The sequence below is a fragment of the Zootermopsis nevadensis genome, unplaced genomic scaffold (genome assembly GCF_977971745.1).
Source record: "Zootermopsis nevadensis isolate Lab colony 2312 unplaced genomic scaffold, Znev_1.0 Znev_ptg000015l, whole genome shotgun sequence".
NCBI lineage: Eukaryota > Metazoa > Arthropoda > Insecta > Blattodea > Termopsidae > Zootermopsis > Zootermopsis nevadensis.
In genome coordinates, this window is record NW_028259147.1 from 7,858,285 (window position 1) to 7,874,134 (window position 15,850).

General features: G+C 35.4%; 1 protein-coding gene across 5 annotated transcripts in view; it reads left to right on the forward strand.

Annotated features, from left to right (window-relative positions):
* The window catches only part of Iml1 (GATOR complex protein Iml1), a 50,489-nt gene extending 35,404 nt beyond the window's left edge, over positions 1-15,085 (forward strand). For all 5 annotated transcript variants that reach the window (XM_087349261.1, XM_087349257.1, XM_087349259.1 and 2 more), the window contains 9 exons: positions 1,147-1,339; positions 2,367-2,573; positions 2,955-3,063; positions 6,004-6,216; positions 7,100-7,260; positions 8,079-8,247; positions 9,782-9,990; positions 10,614-10,799; positions 11,676-15,085. In XM_087349261.1, the coding sequence (XP_087205387.1) occupies positions 1,147-1,339; positions 2,367-2,573; positions 2,955-3,063; positions 6,004-6,216; positions 7,100-7,260; positions 8,079-8,247; positions 9,782-9,990; positions 10,614-10,799; positions 11,676-11,870 (1,642 nt within the window). In that variant the 3' untranslated portion in view covers positions 11,871-15,085. The remainder of the gene's footprint in view (positions 1-1,146; positions 1,340-2,366; positions 2,574-2,954; positions 3,064-6,003; positions 6,217-7,099; positions 7,261-8,078; positions 8,248-9,781; positions 9,991-10,613; positions 10,800-11,675) is intronic.
* The last annotated feature ends 765 nt before the right edge of the window (positions 15,086-15,850 follow it).

Sequence of the window (15,850 nt, forward strand, 5' to 3'; positions counted from 1 at the left end):
AAAACATCAAAACACATTGGGGCATGAATAAGATGGAGTATTGCATGTTTATACAATTCTGCAATTTCTTATATGTATTAACCTGATCCCCGCTATTGTATGCGCTAAAAGTGTTTAATGCCATGTGTTGAGTGAAAATTAAAAAAATTAGGCATATTGTTCCACAGTATTCTATTCTCACAAGTTAAGAGTACTTCAAAGTGTGTTTACTGCATTGTCTTGTGTATGTAAGTGAAGAGTTTTTGTCTTGTATGTTTATTACAAGAAGTCAAACCCATACAAAAGTTTTTGAAAGATTCTGTTGTCGCTGTAACTCAAACCGCTTCCATGCGCATGGCTTACTCATCGCCCTGATGATGGAGGCAGCGAGGACCTCTGAAATGTTGGTAAATGCACAGTTTGGGATTTTTGAAATGAATGATGTTGAAATTTTGAATTATCCAGTGTTTTGGAAGCCATATAAGTGCATGTAGTAGGTAGGGAGTTGGGTTTGGTGGATTGGAAGAGTGCTTCACCAGTCAGCACAAGAGACAATAGCAGAGAATTGAGATACTTATGTTTAAACATTGCCTTTGCATATATAAATTGATGTATGAGGTACATTGTAAAAGTAAGTTTGATTTTACTGTAAAGGAATGCTACTGAGAACAGAGTGCACAGTTTGTTCATTTTCCTAAATAGTTTCCTTGCTCTGTACGTAACTGCCACGTGTCCAACTTTAGAAGTGTTTTAGGAAGTCTTTAGTAGTTTATTTGCAACAGTGGTAATTCATTTTTCATGTTAAGTTTTTGACTGATACTCTCTCAAGGTACATCTCTAGTCTTCCATATTTGGGTATAGCCAGAAGTTAGACAGGCCCAAGACATGTGTGCAGAAGAGAAGAAACTTGAGAATTTCATGCCAATACATTCTTCAGAAGTAGCATTTATAGTGAAATTACAACTGTTAAATGTGAAATATTACAGTTACAGCTTACAGTTGAGGTAATTGAGTTTTGTGCTAAGAAAAACATAAGAGAGAGCTTTTGTAAAACCTAGCAAGTGTAACTTACTTTTAGAATGCATCTCATATGTAAGTCAGATATACAGATAGAGTTATAACCGCTTACAATTCATTCAGTTGTATTTATTGTAATTGATGTATTAGGTCAGGTTCTAAAGTCATGGAGCGAGTGAAAGCAGAAGTAAGTAGCAGTGGTCGCATCTCTCCTGCCAGCGAGGCAGCTTTGGGAGACAACAAGATTTCAGGTCAACAGCCAGTGTCTCCTGAACAGCAACAACAACAGCAGCAGCAAACAACTGACTCCCCACATCATCAGGACCCCGCAGATGATAGGCAAGTCATCATATATAGCCATTGAGTTGATAATACTCCTGCTCTTTTTTCAGTTTTTCATTCCTCCCCCCATTGCTTCTTACAGACAAATGCTGGAATGGGACCTTAAAATGGTCTATAATCTGGAAAACAGGTTCTGGGCACTGCATAAAATGCTGACATATAAAATAAGCAGTAAAGTTTGTATGCAGTATAACAGATACAGAAATAGCAAGAGACTATAAAAATTGTGATTTTGCCAATAAATTTGTTTTATCAGTAGCTTTTATGGTAGGTAGCCCAGTGGTGTTCAGGCCTAACAAGGGGGATGATGCTCTGTGGGGCATAACCACTGGAGCAGCAAGTGCAGGGGCAGGGTCCCATGGAACAAAAATGCAAGGGAAAGGCCAGCTTTGTAATGTTGCCAATGTCAACCCCAGTTTCAAGCAAGATTGAGGATGTTTTAGAACTGGAAATTTGTACAGTAGGAATGAAACTTTTACCTTTGGCAACCTTTTGATTGCTTGTGTATAATACCGGTAATCATATAACATCTACCTCTTTAAAGACTGATTAATAAATAAGATAATAAAATGGTTTGTACATGTTTGAAGAATGACAGAAGAGAGAATTATAAAGGAGGTACTGAACATGAAACTAGAAGGAAGATGTCCAAGAGGGAGATTGAGAACAAGATCAAGATGTGGACAACAGATTAGGAAAGATGTCACACAAAAAGAAGGGAACAGCATGATGGAAAGTGAGGATTAGAAGTTATGCAAATATAGAGATGAGGAGGCTTGGTTGCTACACAACCTGCATAAAAAGTGGGAAATTCTTTGAAAAAAGGAGGTGATTATTTCCATACCAACAACGACTGGATTATTTTGACCCTGTATCATGCCCTGAATTTCTGCTGTGATGGTGGGATGATGATGTGTAATGGTAAATAATAGGTTCTGTAATAGTAGTGTCCTGTGAACAGTTGAAGACGTGATTAATTATTCTGTACTAAATAATTAATGAAATTTTGAAACTGTTATTTCAGTCAGAGTCATTTTGACATCCATCGACTGAAGAGCACAGCAACAATATTAGAAATTATTGAAGCTATGCGAAACACAGTATCAGGTGTTGGTTTTCTAACTCATCATCCCAGCTTGCCAAGCTATACATTCGTGAGTGCAGATGCTGTGCAGTGGTTGATATGTCATGTGGAAGGAGTACTGCATGAAGAGAGGGCTGTTAATATTATGGAGGTCAGTGTTTGTTTAAATCAGAACTCTTTGTTCTTTGTATATTTCATAGTGGTGCCATCTCTTAACATCAGCATGCATGTGTGTGTGGGTGAGGGGGTGTACTCATGTGCAATACAAAACTGACTGATAAACATCTGAACCCCGAATTCCATCTGCAAGATTGAAAAATAAAAAGCTTACCAAACTTGCATCACAAGCTCAGTTGGTTCACTGGGACATACTTTCATCCATCTTCACTTTAATGGCTGAAATTTTTTAAACCACATTGTGTTTCTTCTACAGTTTTTTTATTTATTTTCAAAAGTATGTGCTTTTATCATGTTGTGATTTGGGAGCTTTGCAGCTACGGTTGAATATATTGATCTGTCATCAACTTTTCAGCAAATGCTGAAGGAACACATGATATGCCATGCATCAGGTGATTTCTCCCATCCATTTATTGTGGGCTTCTACTTATACCACATAGTTCAGCAAGAGAAAGATCAGAAAGGTTAGTATTCTTTCATTTTATTATGATTTCTGGCTTCATAAACTTGACTTTTCACTTTGTAAAACAATGTCACTGAAGCTTTTGCTTGGAGGAATACATGTATAGGCTTAGTATTTCTTTAATCTTATGTCCAACTATAAATTTTTTTGACTTTAAAAATAACTTGCAATAAATTATTTGTTGTTTATGTGCCAACCTTGAGTTTATTTTATTAGATTCTCTTTGTTTGCATTGTGCAAAACAAAGAACACATTACTGAGAAATGGGAGTTATTATTGTTCATCCATTTGCATGTTCCACTTTATACTGTTTTAAGAAACCATATTAAATCTGGTGCAGGATGTATCTGCAGTAAGTTGTCATTTAGCAGCTAAGAATCTGTTTTCCCCAGTTCTTCCAGGCAAATTCTGGGATAGTAGCTTAAAACAGGCCATAATGGGTTCCACATTTTTTTCCATTTTGTTATTCACAGCAATCTGATGCTGCATAGCCAATGCAGCTGAAAAATCATAATTAAATAAACCAAGAACCACAAATATGTGAATATTTTTGCCTTATGAAATTTACACCAAATTGATAAGTGGTTAAAATAAAAATTACAAGTCTCAGCATGGTATGTTTTATATTATGTACATTTATTGGTTAATTTTTGTGAAGATAAATTCTTGAGAAGTGTAATGAGTCAAGTTTTTCATTTTAACAAAGGAAATTCTATTGGATGCTGTAAGCATCGTGCTCCTTCCCACTCATGTTAAACCTGTTAAATCCAGAATCCTTGTTGAGAAGCTAATAATCAGTCTGGTACAAAAGTCCCTACTTTGTGTGGTACTCAAAGTATAATTACCATCTTTACAAGAACCCACCATTGGCTCTATCCTGAGCCAGATCGATCCAGTCCATAACCTCCCATTCTAAGATACATTTTAATGTTTCCTCTGTTGGTGGCTGGGTGGCCCATGTTGTGTTTCCCCTTCAGGTGTACATACTAAAATTTTGTCTGTATTTCTCATGTCTCATGTACAGTGAAACCTCTATCCATCGTTCCCCGAACTATCGTTTTCCCAGATGCATCGTCCGTTTTGTTCGGTCCCGGATACATCCCATATAAAATAATGTTACATTTTCCCGCTTCTATCGTTCCTCGAACTATCGTTTTATCGCATCGATCGTTCAAAAATCTTAGTCCCGGCCCGCAATGATCGTTTCTGAGAAATTATAACGAAATTTACGCGATGTTTTTAGAATTTAAAATGCTGGGTTTTGAGATAAATTAATACCGAAAGACGCATAATGTTAATGTAATAGTATTTCCATTCTTCCTGTTATTTTTCGCGAGGGTTGGGAGTGGTGAGGAAGAGGAAGAAGACGAATGCGAGCCCGAAGCTGTGCCGAGTTTTGCCGAAGCATTGGTAAAAGTGAAGTCATTCTTTTATGCGCATAATATTAGTGAACGTGACGAGGAAAACATTTTGAAAGTGGAAAGGGCTCTGTTTGGCCTAAAACGTAAAGTTTCGACAAACCAGTTGTCCATTAAAGACTTTTTTGGTAAAAAGAAGTAACTTTGAAAGAGAAACATTCAGTTTTTTTTAAAAATTTGAATGCTTTCCCGCAACTATCGTTTTCCCGTATTCATCGTTTTTATTTCCCACCCCCGCCAAAAACGATGCATCGAGGTTTCACTGTATACTATGTGCCCTATAATATTTGATGAAGAGATTACATATTATGAAGCTCATAATTTTGCTTCTGTTAATTTCCACACGGTTCCAGCATTTTTGCCTATAACATGTCTCAGATAAACCAATTTGGCCATTTCGCATTTTAAACTGACTTATTTACTTACCTACTTACTTACATACTCCCCCCCCCCATTGGACTGTAAAATCTTATTACATTGACAGATAATGAGATTGAAAAAATGCACACTAGTCTAGGATACACAGTTTTCTAAGTGCACCCTTTGTAGTGGTGTATGTCTCATTGATATCACTGCTTATTTTGATTACCAATTTGTATTGAGTGGATACCTCATTTCATAGTCATAAATTTGTTTCTGACAAACATTACAGGCTTTAAACTATATAGAGACATTTTGTCACATGTTACCATATTTAATAATGTGTTGTATATAAATTGTAGATAACCTTGGTGACGTCTGTATTTTATGTCACACAGATGCTAGTACTGTAAGTCATTTTTAGTCATATTTGTAACTAAAGTATTGATTATTTTATTGCACCAAACGTCGTGGTCGAGTGGTTTAACACTCCTGCTTCGTATTCAGGAGGTCCTAGCTTCAAATCTTGGCCCTAAGACTGGCTATCCTGACTGGTGTTTTTTGTGGTTTTCCTCAGTCCTTCCAGTCAGATGCCAGGATAGTACCTTAAATTATGCCATGACCACTTCCTTCCACATCCTTTCTAATCCACTATCATCCTCTCATTTGATACTGTACAGTCTGAACTACTGAAAATCATCATTAATAGACCACAAATAAATATGTTTGTTGCAATATTGTATACAGTCCATGGTGCTAGAGTTTTCTTAAAAAGTTTTTAGTTGCTGAGTTGATCAAGATATTGTTCAATTTTTATGGAACAAAAGTTTATTACCATATTTATAAAAGGCCACCACCGAACCCAATCCTGAGCCAATTTCTCCATCGTATATTTATTTTAACTTCCATTTACATCTGTCTCTCTCAGCTTTTCATCTGTGCTATGTAAGAAGTCACTAATTGCATTTTAGAAGTTTTTGAGAAAAGCAAGTTTAAAGATCTTATGGCAGATGTATTTAAACAGCACATAATGAAATGTCAAACTCTGTTTCTGTAATAAAATGTCAAGATATCAGATACTTCTACAAATTCTTCAAATTGTTACAGTTTGATTTGCTACTTTGCTGGATTTTTCTGTGACACTGAAGGTTTATCTTTTACAGATGGAGAGTACTTGCAGCCCTTGGGTGATCTACAGAGTTTTGAAAATGAATGGCTAGAGGTTGAAGTGAAGCATCCGACAGGCTGGAGACAGAGTGTACCACCATCACCTTCATCTGAAACCCTGTCTTCATCAAATGTTTCTCCTAAGTTCCTGTGCTCTGTTCTAGAAGAAATATGCCAGGAAGCTGGTGAAAATGACAAGGAGTGGACAGGTTAGATAAACATATTATCTTCTGTTTAATATCAGAATGGCACATTCTGTTTCCAGTATTCCACATTCACAGTGCAACTATATTATCTGATTTCTTTACACTTTATTTTAAACACCTAGTTTGGAATCTTGAACAGAAAATTATAATTGTTTTCTCATCTGAAAGACAAAATGAATAAGCTTAAAGGAAACAGTATGAACATAAATGTTAGAGACATGTATACAGGGCCTAATAAAAATGTATCAGGACTGAATGTGTGAAAACTAAGATACTGTACTTAAAAGGATAGTGAGTTAATAATGGCCTTCAGCACGTACCGCCATGTTCCAACATTCCTACCAGTGGTAGAAGCACCTATGAATATTATTTTTTAGAGCTGCCAAGAGCTGCTCCTTTGCTTTGTGTTTTGTTGCTTCCATGTCTGATTGTTTTTGGGGGACAAAGGAGCCATGTCTGGTGGGCATTATTAACCTGAAGATGAGATGGGCATGACATGTAGTATAGATGGGAATGATCAGCAAGTTTAGTTGGAATGCTTGAAGGGAAGAGACTACTTGGAAGACCAGGGTTCAAATTGGAGGATAATATTAAAATGACTCTTATAGAAATTACGTGTGGGGATGATAAATTTTTAATATTAAAATGATCATAAATTGGATGTGAATAGGGTTAAACTGTTAAGAATAGTGGCCTGTGGTAGATTCTAGTGTTACAAACTTTTGGACAGGTACCAGAGACTTCTTTAGTAATTTGCTTATAAGCCATAAAATGTTACTAAGTTAATAAAGGTACAGTATGTGTGAAATTATTGTGTGTTCTTAAGCATTATTTTAATAATTTTTAACTGTTTTCCTTAAATGATCATCATTTGCGAATGTTTTAGTTCCGCTGTACAAACACACACATCTAGAAATTGATATCAGTACTAAGAGTGACCGAATAGAATGGGGACATGCACGCTATCAGTCAGTGTACAGACCTGATAGAGCTTTTGAGCTGGTTGTGCAGTGGGTAACTTCATCAGGAACGATTGTAGCTGAACTGGTAAGTATTCGCAGAGATTTTCACTTAATTACAACCACATACTTGGTCACCACACTTAATGTTCTTATTCTACAAGTGCTAGTGACAGCCACCAAATTTGTGTTGTCTTTAGCAGATGACACATTTTTTATGACCTGTTTCTCATTATAAATATTACTGTAGGAACTTTTTTTATCATGGCCAACATATGCAAACACTGTCATGTTACTTAGAAAATTAAATTTTAGCTTACACTTTGATAGAGATTCAGAAGCTTATTGTGTTGATATAGGCAATCAAAAAAGAAATATTGTACACAGTTTTTACAGTTATTGGAAGTGGTCAATCCAGCAGTTTAAATGGTCACTTGAATGCTTTAATTTTAACCCTTTCATAGTCCTGAGTTTCCCTATACAACTGACACTCCAATTGTTTTTTTATATATTACAAAGGAGAAATCTAAGTTGAGAATTTTACAGAATTTTAACAACATACTTGCACTTATTTAACCCAAAATTAATACATAATTCCTTGATGCCATAGTATATTTTGAGCATAGAAAGAAGGAATATCACATGACAGAATCTGTTAGTTGTACACTGTAATATATTAAAAAAAGCACTGTGTGAATTTCCAGTCTGTTTTATAACAACTGAAATCTTTTACCATAAATCTGAATTACATGTAACTGAGAACTATATTATAAGCATAAGTCAGGTTAGATCATTATAGACATAGGATAATCTGCCTCATTTCCTCAAACCGTTGACTGATTGGGAAAGGACTAAGATTACTTTTCTCCTGTGCTAATGTAATAATCATAATTTGTTGTTTTGTAGATTGTGGGTTGGTCAAGAAAGGCCCAGACATGTGGCCTTCAGATGATACCCATTCCGTCTGACCCACTGGCATTACCCTACACCCACAAATCAGACCCTTTAAGAGGTCCAATATTTATATCTCTTGATACAGAATGCCTGATGGGTAAAAAGAGCTATTTGTTTGAAGGCAAGTACAGTTATATTTTTAACCCTTTAAAGCTGAAGCTTGTTTAAATAATGTTGAAGAATTCAGGCTTTGAGGTCTGTAGTACCCATCCACATTTTATTATATGTATACACTTTGTGAACACCAAAGATGAGGATATTCTGTATGAACTAATTATTAATAATGCTATTTTTTATGTATTTTGGTGTATTTGTAAAGTATATTCAGTAAGAATATTTAACAACTTTTTTAAATCCAATTTTTCTCATGATGATCTCCAGGTTGCAGTTGCCAAAACAGTCCTGTCTGATCCCCAGTAAATAATAATTGGCTACCACTGCCACTTAGTCTTCATCTTTATTATATTCCTTGGATCCATAAGTTAGTCAGATGACAGAATGTGGAATAAGATGTAATAATATAATACATGTTATACATATTTCAAGTACAATTTATACTGTTATAAAGATTTTACATGTTATAAACAAAGGGCTCACATAAAGTAGTAATATGTTACAAATACATCCATCCATTACATACAGTAGATAAATTATACTACCCATTTATATTATATGAGGACAAGGAAGTCTAATGATCATTAGATCATTAGACTTGTTTGTAAACATTAAAAATTCATTGGTAGAGTAAAGTAGTGTGTAATTAAGTATCTCTTTAGTGCCTCTTTAAATCTTGCCTTTTTATTTACAAGCCTTGTGGGACAGGATGGTAGACTTGTATTTTAGCTGGCATCTTACTGTACCAGGCATTCTTCAGTAGTACCAGAATGATTGCTTACTCACATGATAGTGAAATTATCAGAGGAGAAGGGGTTTGATTTTGTTTGCTTCTGTGATTACAATTTTGTTGTGGTGTCAAATTATAATTTTATCTTTATTAACACCATGTTCAGTGATTGTACAATATGACAACCAGGTGTCATTGCTGACATAAATGTAATAAATCAAAGACAAGAAACAAGTTTCTGCGGTGACAGGAAACTCCCCACTTCATCTCTAGCGCCTCAGCATGGCATAAGTAAACAGTGAAATGTGTCATAAGATAAAATGAACCTTCAACAGGCATCATTCTTATTTCTATGAGGGTGAGCATTTGTTTCATGCCAGGATGTTATTCATAATTAAGGAAAAGTTCATGGGGAACCCAAGTTTCTAAATTTGTTAGTTCAGAAAGTGTTTAAAAGATTGAATATACTTCTGAAAGTAATCAACCTTCTAGTGAAATATATAAACCAGAAGCATACATTGAATTTTAAAACTCTAATGTATGTATCAACTAGACAATTTGAACAGTCCACATTGCCCATATCAAGTCAGTTCTGCAAGTTTAGTTCCTACCCACAGTATTAATGTCCTTTAAAAATACTAATTACCCCAGTCAAATTTTAATGATGTACCACGGTAACATCAGAAAGAGTAACATCTTTAAGTGGTCTCAGCATATCAAGAACATATAAGCAGCAATATCATCACCACAGATTTACTGATGGCAGTTTCTCTTTATTATACTCCTGTTAACTATAAATGCCTTATTTCAGAATTTCCTGAAGAGACATGGGACCAGCGTTTGTTCTTATTCCAAGAGACAATTGTTGAAAGGTTTGGGTTTGTTCGGTGTACTGTGGATAGCTCTAGTGCGAGCTCCCCCGCATCTGGCAGTAACAACGACAGAAACCTGGCCCATCAGCACCAATATGTGCACCTCACTGGCAACATGTTTATCCTCATCCCATCACAGCCATGCCAGGTTTTACTCGCATATTTTACATTCTACATTTTGTAAGAGAAGTATCTAATGTGCCTCAACAATTTGTCAGTAAGCGACTAGCTTTGGTCTGGTGGTTTAGTTTTTAATGGCTGTATTTAGGATTATTCAGTACCCAGAACAGTTCTAAGTTCCAACTTGCCTCCTGTTTAATGGATACTGAGGTTTCTTTCTTAAGAAATAATTCATCTGGCACATGAAGCTGAATGTCTATAACAGTTCTGGGTGTCCTTTCTGGAGGATAGCTTGTTTGGAGAGTGAAGATCCTGTTGTCTTCTCTAGCATAGCTCTGGGGCTCAACCAGCAGCTATCTAATAGACACAAGGGTCTCTCTACCAAGGGGAACATACCAGGGATGAAAGGATAGATGATGGAAGGGAGGGGATTGCCATTGGGGAAGGGTCATGATTGGATGAGATTGTATGGATGGGCTATGATGGAAGAAAATAGATGGAATGGCATGGGACAGACCAGGATGATGAGTGGTAAAGGAATTGATCAGGATGGGTATAATGCCTCCAACTGCTGCTGTATAACACAGATTTACTTCAGATTTGATTCATGTCATTCCTGAATTCTATCTTATTGATGTTTACAATTTTCAGCGGCCTCACCACCGTAGTAATTCTCTGTCACATATTGGACGATCTGGTTTTGGAAGCAGACAGTTAGGAATCCAGAATTCTCGGAGGTACCCTGTTCATTCAGACAGCATGTCCAGTCCCCATGAGGAATACATCACAAGACATGTTAGTGGCAAGAACAAAGATGACTATGGTACAGACATGAGGGTAAGTTGTGATGATTAAAATTTTGTTAAAAATTGTGGGTCTGTTAGGTACTTGTGTATGTTTCCCTTAGTAAAATCTAACTACCCATGGACTGGACAACAGGGGTTCAATTCCTATTAAGAATAGAAAATTTCTCCATCAGAATGGCCCTGAGACTTAATCAGCCGCGCATCCAATGGATTCCTAGTGCTCCTTCAGCATATAGCTGACCACTTGCTTCCACCTACTTCTGGCTAGTGTCAAAGTCTAACATGTATGGAGCTTTACTTTTCCTTTTTTTGGTGTTTTGCACAGGGGGAAGTGTACTGCCATTTTACGCAGATTTGCAACACTTAAAACAAAATCTCAACCTCTACCTTAAGCCAGTAAGTCCAGTTCACATACTCATAATCAAATTACACACAGGTCTGGAAGCTGTAGCATAATATAGTTACAGGACATGTTCATGGGACAGTAAAATGAAAGCTTAGTGTGTTTTAGTGCCTCAGATATGAATGAGGTGCCCAGCATTACCAAAGTTAACATATTGAGTGGGATGATAGTTCAGACTTGTATTTGGGAAGAACATGGTTTAAATCTCAGTTGATCCTAACTTAGGTTTGACATATTTTTTTGAATCTTTCCTAAAGAATGCCAAGATTGTACTCAGAAATAAGCTATGATTGCCTCCCTGAAATTCCTTATCTGTTTATCCTTCATGTTCACATGTGTGTCTCACTTGATGATTTTTAATCTTTGTACTTGAAACAGAATTTTTAAGTATCTTAGTAACAGATCTGTACTAACACATCTTCATTCATGCAGTGTAAATTTTTCATTACCGTTTTCACAATAAGTCAGTGATTATAATTATGGACTGCAGTTTATTTTTATCAGGTGGGATTCCGTTGGTCATGGAACCACATGGTGAGTCGACGTTGGAAGTCTTCATCAACTCCTGCCACTGGTGATGAGATGTTTCAAACTAAAATCCTGAAAGATTTTCGTGAGTTCTGTGCTAACAGTGAGAACCGTCTTAAATTGTTTTGGGATTCTTGTTGGACCTTGAAAGAACAGACTTCATGCAGTTAGTTGTTATAAATAACAGATGAATCCAAAAAAATTTGTGTTACTGCAGTGTGTCCTGCCATGTTACTACACTCAGGTTACAAACAACGTATCCAGTGACTTTATGCTGGTATAAAAATTTATTTGTTTGGGAAGTGAAATCAATTTAGAAGTGAAAATCAACAGATCAGTATAAAAATAAAAGTACTTCTTAATTATACAAAATTTTATAAAAGAAATAACATTTAATGTCATAATGTGGACAGTTTCAAGGAAAAACAAAAGTAAGACCCCATGCAATGGATATGAAATTTCTGAGAAGTGTTGAGGGTAAACAGAGGATGGGATGGAATCTATCTTTAGAGAAGAAATTGCAATCCATAGTTTGTTATGACTACAGTGGTTTAGCCATGTGAAAAGAATGGATAGAACAAGGATACTGAGAAGGGTATTAGATTTAAAATTTAAAGGAAAAAGATTTATGGGATGACCAAGAACAATATGGTTCAGCCAGGTGTTAGAAGACATGAAGAAGAGAGAAAAGACTGGGACGATAGAAGAGGTAGATTGGAGAATTTTTGTCCATGAACATGTTTAACATTAAAATAACATTAGTAGAAGATAAATGCCTTCATGTCTTGCAGCAATATCACTTTTTGATCACCCATCATCTTTTATGTATGAAATAGTTCTACTACATGAAATAGCATGAACAGAATTCTTCCACCAAATATAAAGATTTTTGTAGAGACTTTTTTGTAAAATGTAGGTAATTAATGTCTTGCGTATATACACACTCATCATTTTAGAGTGTGTTTGTTCAGTGAAATTTAATTTACTGTTAACTTGAAGCCAATAATGAAATTAAATAAATTCAGTTGTTAATGAGGAAGAACGTCAAATATGGGTACCGCTGTAGACAGTAACTTGCTGTGTGAGGGGTGGAATGGATGGTGGACTGGAACAACAATATATAAATGGCTCTCCATGTTTTCATTTCAGCAAAAGTTCTTGACAAAGTAAAGTTTATTGTGAAAATTTCATATTTGTACTGAAAAGGGATAAACTGATGAAATTTATTGATGCATATGTTTGTTGAACACTCAAAATAAGGTGTTTATGTGTTTATATATGCAGGGATGAAATATTTGTTTTATGTCTGAATTTTGACTGATGATTGTTGGTTAAAATAGAACCAGTTCTCATTGTAATGGATTGTTCTGCCTTTATGTGCTCTGTACCATTTCCCTACTGATGTGCATTTTAAATCTTGGTACCCATGTACTGAACTTCATCATCTAGTCACTGATGTCTCAATTTCTGTAATAGGTGATTTAAAAAATATACCAAAGAATGTATATACAGGTAAACCTCGATTTACGCTGGGGATGCGTTCCTGGGCGAACCGGCGTAAATTGAAACTCTTTTTATAATGTAAATCAGTGCGAAGTCAATGACATGCGTTTGCGGCACCCAAACATTGACGACTTAAGTTCCTCAAAAATTGACTTTGCCGTATCCGTGATAGCAATTTCAGTCAAGGGAGTGTTTTTTTGATTCTTGTCATCCACCCATAACAACAGTAATTTCTCCATTCTTTTGAAAAGTTTACTTCTGCTATAACTCACTTGCGTTGCACTTACTCTCGTAGCCTGTTGCATTGACTGTTCTATTTTATATGAATTTTTCGTTATGGTAGTCACAGTGGAAGGAGGCAACTTCATACTTCTGCACATTACGACGGGTATCACCACCTTCTATTCTACGAATCACGTCCATCTTATCTTCTAACGCAATAGACCTACACAACTTTTTAGCAACACATTCACTTTGTTACCAGACATGGTGGCTCTTCCACAATTTATAAATATAAAACAGTTGCTACTGCAGAATAGTGGTTGAACAACAACACAAACACGTTTAGCACACAGTTTTCAGCACATTCAATGTGTCAACAAGAAGTGAACTGAGCGCATTTTTCCTTACTCCCATATCAGGCTGAACGCAAATGACTCGCCGTGAAGAGTGACCAATACTCACGTGACTGTTGCGCAATGTTGGCGGATTTTTAGGAGATTATCTCGCAACTACTTAGCAATGAGTGCAGAGGTGACTGTATTTATAATTTTTATTCAAAATCAGCTATGTAAAAATTATGATTTAATATAAGAATCAGTACGAGAAACATTGTAAAACGTTATAAATAATAGTAAAATATATTTTTTCTACTTTTTGACTTACTGGTTTCAAAAGCGGCAAAAATCGAGGTTTGTCTGTATTGCACAATGTAAATATGCACAACACAATGCCCAAACAGAGATATGCATTAGATAATGTAATGAATAATTTGTCTAGGATGTCATTTAGAGTTGGTATTGCTTTCTTTATACCATGATACCTATCTTTTATGCTTGGTAAAAAGGGCTAAAGTGAAATGTAATTCCTGTTGACTGAGCCCCATGAAAGATGTAACTTTGTTAAAGACAAATAAGACTAAAATTTTATGGAGTTGGCATATTATTAGTGCCATATTTACTCATTGACTTGCACCATATTATAATTTAGCAGCATTTGGCTGTCAGAAAATTAGAATTTCTGTTCCCCAGACCATAACTGCAGATTGTAGTTGATGTTCTTTATAATCAGCCCACCAGTGGGAGTAAACTGAATGTTGTTGTGTGGGTGCTTCACCTCTGAAGTGAATTCAATTATCCTTATTAGGTGGGCCAAGGCAAGATAGTAAAAAGACCTTTTCACCATATACAGATAATTTTAAATATGTAAATTATGTTTGTGAGTGCTGAAAAGTAAAAATTTAAATACGGTAGCCATGGAGTTTAAAGGGACATTATTTTTGTGTAATTTATGTAATTTTTGTGCATACAGAGATTACAGAATTTTTTACAATCATAGGTGAGAACAACAGCTGCAGTTCTGTGATAAAATACGTGTAAGAGAATAAAAAACTATCATTAAGTATTGACAGAAGTCAAAATAAACTAATTATAAATATTCCTGGAAAATTTATCACTTGATTTGTACTCTGCTGTGTAATTAAAAATTTCTGGACAAGAGAAATGTGAGTAAATATGGTAAAAATGTTTGTTTTATAGTGCCATATGATTTCTGGATATGAATTTAATATAAGCTATCTCTGTAAAAAAAAATTATATTGAAATTTTATTAATTATCTTGTATACTTGTAAGTAGTGTAAATATAAATATAACAGAAAATTCTATTTGTGTTTAGAGTTTATTTTAGAATGAACTGGCTGATTAAATACTGTTTAATGAAATTAAAAGATATTATTATAATTAAGTTTTAAATAGGTTAAAATGATGAAGATAAGGAGTGCAATGTAAATCACTTTCTAAATTAGTTTACACAAAGAAAAAACTGATTACTGTGTTTATAAAGATGTCTATCTTCTGGGGTGTGTAGTCTGATAGATACTGACCAACATTTCAGAGAGATGAAGTGTCGGGCAGTGTCTAACAGACTATATGGCGCAGCATCCCAGAAGACAGCCATCTTCATACTTATTACTCATGAGATCCTCAATTCTTACCTGCTGTGTGCTTCTTTTTAAGGAAGTGTAAGAAATTTATGCAGTGTATTCTATCTGCAATATATGTTTTATTATTTCTTATTTTGTGTGGTAAGTAAGGACTAGTATTGTTTCAGTCATGTGTATGAGCTCATGTGTGCTTATGTGTGTCTTTCCTCTGTTAACATGCGTCTTAACCAGTTGGCTGTTTCTTGTGAAATGAACTGAATTTTTCAGTATATTTTACATTTCAGATTTAATTCTTCATCTGTAAACTGGCTATTAATCCAGACTGACCTTTTTGTTGGTTTCTAAAATCTCCAAGCTAGAATACTACCTTAAAATAAACCACAGCCACTTCCTTCCTAATCCATCATTTATGATCTTCCACCCATTTGACATTATACAACCTGTGTAGATGAGATGAAAGTCTTCTGGCTTGTTGCCCCATACTCA